This window comes from Propithecus coquereli, unplaced genomic scaffold (assembly GCF_000956105.1).
Source record: "Propithecus coquereli isolate 6110/MARCELLA unplaced genomic scaffold, Pcoq_1.0 Scaffold196, whole genome shotgun sequence".
In the NCBI taxonomy this organism is placed as follows: domain Eukaryota; kingdom Metazoa; phylum Chordata; class Mammalia; order Primates; family Indriidae; genus Propithecus; species Propithecus coquereli.
The window spans coordinates 3070365-3075890 of NW_012144522.1; the positions used below are offsets into that span (position 1 = coordinate 3070365).

The 5526-nt window shown below is 51.7% G+C and overlaps 1 protein-coding gene across 1 annotated transcript in view; it reads left to right on the forward strand.

Annotated features, from left to right (window-relative positions):
* The window catches only part of GALP (galanin-like peptide), a 53078-nt gene extending 49367 nt beyond the window's left edge, over positions 1 to 3711 (forward strand). The window contains exons 2-5 of the mRNA XM_012643352.1: positions 423 to 471; positions 1255 to 1335; positions 2152 to 2229; positions 3656 to 3711. Of these exons, the coding sequence (XP_012498806.1) occupies positions 423 to 471; positions 1255 to 1335; positions 2152 to 2229; positions 3656 to 3711 (264 nt within the window). The remainder of the gene's footprint in view (positions 1 to 422; positions 472 to 1254; positions 1336 to 2151; positions 2230 to 3655) is intronic.
* The last annotated feature ends 1815 nt before the right edge of the window (positions 3712 to 5526 follow it).

The following is a 5526-nucleotide window of genomic DNA, read 5'->3' on the forward strand; positions in this document are numbered from 1 at the left end:
TATGTATGTGTGTGTGCATGTGTGCGCGCGTTCGTGACAACCCTTAACCGGGATCTGCTCCCTTAACTCACGTGCGAGAGCGCAACGCCGCGTCCTTAGCTGCAGGCGCAGCGCTGCCCCGCGCATCTCCGGGACTCACCCACCTTCGTAGCCGAAACCGCCTGTCCAGCACTTCCTCGCGGGTCTCTCCCCAGCCCCCGGCAGCCGACATTCTGCTCTCGCAGCGGTGCCTTCTGAAGCTTTGCCTTCACGCCCAGTTGCTATGCCTTAAAAGTCCTCGAGTCCCTCACCAGGGCCGCGGGTTAAGCAAACTCGCTTCCCAGGCTCGCAGGGAAGCGGCGCGACGGCCCACGTCGTCCCGGGCTGTCGGACACCTGTCCCCTTCTGTCGGTCTGAGTCTCGATTTCTCCGTCCTCACGCAGGGCCGAGGAGGCTGGACGCTCAACAGTGCCGGCTACCTTCTGGGTCCCGGTGAGTGAGCCGCTCTGGGCGCCCGTGCCCGGCCCGCGCCCGCGGTGCCTGCAGACAGCGTGCCTGTGACCCTGTAAGGACACTCAACCCACATTCACTGCAGCCCGTGAACTAGTTTCCAGATCCGTCTAAGCAGAGCGAAGGGCATGCGGACTGTGAAGCCAAAGCCTCGGGTTCGAATCCCAGCTCTGCCACCTGCTTGGCGTGCAACCTGGATCCCTCCATGACTCAGTTTCCTCGCCTGTGACCACGGGGGCAGTAATGGCCCTACCTCTAGAGGACTGAGTTAGAGCAGTACCTTGCATGCAGTGGGTGCCACGTAACAATTAGCGTCTCTCCTCTTTCCTTTTTATTTCCCTCCCCGTTTCCCCGAGTGCATCTTCCTCCAGCACTAGCTGTGCACACGGCCACGCGCCGCTTGGTGGCCGTTAAATCTGTGACATTCCGAGCCCCTCTGTGATGTTCAAGGCAGGTGCAGCTTGGGCTTCGTTCAGTGGTGCGGGAACACCCAGGCCCAGAGCCAATGTGGCCGCGCAGAACGAGCGTGAGATCAGGACCCACACGGGGTGGGCTCAAACCCCAGTCCTGCCACTTAGCAGTGGTGAGATTTTGAGCGAGTGACTGGAACCACAGTTTCCTCGCTGGTACGCTGGGGTGGTCACAGCACACACCGTCCCGCAGATTTGGTGGAGGTGCCCGGCCAAATGACTCCTGCTGTAGGGTTGCTGGTTGGTCTGTGCTATCGTCACCTGTCAACAGGCCACCTGGTCTTGCTCTCCCCAGTCCTCCGCCTCCCCCAGGTGGCCGACCAGGACGGCAAGAGGGAGACGGCTCTCGAGATCCTGGACCTGTGGAAGGTCATCGGTGAGTGAACACCCTCCACGCGCCGCTCACTCGTGGCTTTGGGAACTGGCTGGCGTGGGCTCCAGCCCTTGCTCCGCCTGTGGGAACTTGGGAAGTGCTGCATTCCCTCCGAGCTTCCGATTCCTGCCTACGTGAAGTGGTGTGAGTGGAACTGCCTCCTGACTTTGTTGCACGACTCGGGGAGAAAATGCACATAAGTGTCCTAGACGTGTCGGGCACACGGCAGGGACAGCACGGTCATGGCTGCCATTGTTGATGTTGTCTCCTTGCGAGCTCGCATCCGTCTCCTCTTCGCTCATGCCTCGTCTTCTCACTTGCCCAAACGACCTCTCCTTCCCATCCTACACCTCAAGGGACAGCATCACGGAGGCACCGGGCGGTGGGGGGGTTGGATTCCTGGGTGTGCCCAGCGTGAGTGCAGCGTGTGACTTCGGCTGGGCCTGCTCACCATCGGGGCGACTCAGTGCGTTGGAGGCCTGGCTTCTCAACCCCGGCACTAACGCTTTTGGGGCTGGACAGTCCCTTGCTTGTGGGTGCCATTCCCATGCATTGGAGGCTGTTCAGCAGCGTCCCTGGCTTCTACCCATTAGCTGCCAGCCGCATGCCCTGTCCCCAGCTGTGACCGTCAAACATGTCTCCAGACGTGGTCGAGTGTCTCCCATGGGGCCAAATCCCCACAGGAGATTTGAGACCCACCATAAGTACCACAAGGTTCCAAGGAAACAAGGGAAGCAGAGCCACATTCCGTGGTATGAAATACTGAGCTGAGTGTCGTGTTCCTAATTATTTTTGTTAATGTTGAGCTTTTGTTCCTAGATGGACTTCCCTATTCCCGCCGTCGGCAGGCCTCCAGGAGGAGTCTGGTGGAGACATTTGCCAAACCAGAGATTGGAGGTAAACACGGGGAAAGGCGGAAGAGAAATAGAGGGGAAGGAAGTGGTGTCGGGCAGAGCTTTGGGGTAAGGGAGGAGGCAGCAAGCCGGGGTCCACCAAGAGCCTCCTCACTGTGACCCCCACCCCGTCCACACCCTCACTGCGGGTCCCAGCCTGGCCTCGACTGCTCACTTCAGCTCTGTGCCGTGACTTCAGACCTTGCCTCACAGTCCTGCTCTGCTTTCCCAGCCGGGTGTGAAGTCACCCCACAGTCTACACTTTCCCAACCATGAGCCCACACCCAAACCTTGATCTCCCCCCGTGTCACCCCAAGCTGACCTCACACCCCTCACTTTGATCTCATGTTGCAATTTCAACTTTGACCTCTCTGCCAGACAAGACCTGCCTCTCCCGCAGTTCATCCTACTCTGAACTGTGCTTATCTGCACCCACACCCTCACGCGCCCCTCTGTTCCAACCATGGCGTCTGGTTTTCTGTGAACCCGGTCGTTACTTCTTGTGGATCTTTGCACCAGCTAGTACTTCAGTCCAGAGTGTTTTGACTTAATTTTATATTTTTATTTTATTAGCACTGACTTGCTTTAGTTGTTACACTCTAGAGAGCTCTGTTTCCAGAGCTCTGCATGGCTGGATTCTTCCTGTCATTTGGAAGCCAGTTTAGTGATCACCTCCTTAGAGGCTTTCCCTGACCATTATACCTAGAATAAATCCACTTTTTCCCTATTTTTCTCATCCTGTTTCTTATTAATAGTAACATTTATCACTGATGTGCTTCTTTCTTTCTCACATACTAATTTGTGTATTATGTGAGCTCCACGCGAGCAGGGCCCGTCTCTGTGTGGTTCACTGTCTAGCACAGTGATGGTGCATAGCAGGTGCCTAGTAAATATTTGTTAAATGAGCGAATTGAACTATCCAAATACAGCGTTCACCTGCCACCTTCCCACCTGCCTGTGAGCTCAGCCAGTGCTCCAGCCCCAGCTTGTCCTGCCCTCCTGCAGCTGGACGTCCACACGTTCAACACCAGTTCCGTCTCCTTCTCTAATCCTAGCCCCGTTCTTGGAACCTAACCCTGTGCCTTTATTCCATTAAATCCATTTCAAAAGCACATATTGGACAATGCTGGATGTGATACCCGCCAAATTCACTAATTCTCATCCAAACTTGACAACTCTCTGGCTCTTGAAGACACCCACCTCCAGCATGTGAATCTTCAAACAGGAGTGGAAAAGGTAAATATGTGAGTAGATGAAAATAAAGAGAAGGAAGAACAAAAAGGAAAGAGGGAGACAGAAAAGGAAAGGCCATTGGATCTGAGATGAACTAAATCCATCTTCCTCCCCAGCTTCATCCCAACCTCAAGAACCTGGCTTGGGTGGTCACGGTGAGTAGAACCATTCACAATCCGCCTCTTTCTCTCCCACAGATCTGGGTGTGCTGGGCGAGAAAGTTCCCAAGGAGGAAGGTGTCCTGAAGTCATAGATGCCTCCAAATCCCTCCGCCTCGTCTTTCTCCAGCTCCTCCTGTTCCCCCTGAAACTCGATCTAGAAACCCTTTGCTGAGACTAAGATCCTGAAATTAAATTCCCAAATCTCATGAAGAAATTTTGGAGCATTTGAAGAATTGTTCTTAAAAAAAAAAAATCCCTGGAGTGTCTCAGGTCTTATTGATTTATCTTTGGAATAAATATACAGTGTTGTTAATGAACACAAAAGTAATTCAGGAACCATTTGGAAGATTCTGGGATAATCAGGGAATATTCCTGCAATACATTTAAAATCAGTAATTGTTTTCTTTTGGAATCATCCCAATTATGATGTGAGCTATTGAATAATACAAATACCCCTCTTAAGTCTGAGATTCTAGGATGTCTTCAAAAGATTCTTCAAAGTACCATGCTAACTCTTCCCTTTGCTTCCAACCCACCTGAGTCTCCTCCAGAAATGAGGAGAGGTAACCTGGAGGAGGATGGGGAGAATAAAATATTTTTTGTCACGTAGTCAATGTATTTTTTTTTAATTACTGTGGGAATTTGTTGGAGGTAGCAAAATCAAGGATGGTAGAGTCAGCTGTGGGATTAGGAAAATACAACCTGTGGGAGGTAATGGATTTTGGATTATCTAATGAGAGAGCCCTTAATTCCAAGTTCTGGTAATTTCTGGATATCTGACCTAGTCCCTGTTCATTAGTTTCAGAGCTATTTACATATTTTGAAGCTATATTGTTAGCATCACTTAAGCTATGTGTTATACATTCCTGGAAGAACCTCTCTTCTTTTCTTCACCAATGCCTTTTGCTTTAGATTTTCTTTCACTTGATAGGAGTAATGCCTATTGCTGCGTGATGCATGACCCCAAAACTTAGTGGCTTGAAACAACAACTATTTTGTGTCATAATTTTGTAGGTCAGGGATTCGGCCAGGGCTTGATCGCATGATTCTTCTATTCCGTGTGGCTTTGACGGAGACCACTGGTGGTGTTCAGCTGGTGGGTGGACAGAGCTGGAGGGTCCGAGGTGGCTTCGCTCACATGTCTGTGTCTTGGTGGCTCTAGCTGGAAGGCTGGGCTCGGCTGGGACAGTTGTCTACACGGCAGCCCTCCAGGAGGATGGTTCAAGGCAGTTAAACTTCTTACGCGGCACTTCAGGGCTTCCGCATCCATGATCGGTGAGCCGAAAAGACAGAGCCCCAAAATATCTTGGAGTGTACAAGATAAAAGTCTGCCCCACCCTCTCATACCAGCCAGCAGACGCTCTCACGGGCTGGAAGGATGGTTCCGCCTTCTCCGGCTATGTGGTTTCATCTCTGGGTCCGACGGGTGCTTCATCTGCCTCCAGCGGGAAAAGATGCCGGGGTTGGGGCACGTTCGATTATTTTGAAGAAATGTCTTTGAATGGTCGTCCATCATTTTCGCTCCACAGCTTTACACACGGCTATTCTCAGCCACGGAGGAGGCTGGGAAATGTCATTTTTGGCTGGAGAGTACATGAACAGTTAAAAACATAAAATTATAGAAGAATTGGAGATATATATTCAGTCATATGTTTTAATTGGCCATCGTTCTTTGGATTTACATTTTTCTAAGCAACGTCACATGGCGGGGATTGCAAATTCGGGATTCTGACCCTCCTAGACCTTTCGCCATATGCAATCTAACACCATCGAGGATCTCACTCCAAGCCCTTAGCAATTTTAAGTAGCAGAATGGGAAGAGAGGCAGCATTGAGCCCGAGGGATAAAAAAGACAGAGCTCCCGCCTTCACAGGCCTCACAGAGGGGAAAAGCAGACAGATGCAACG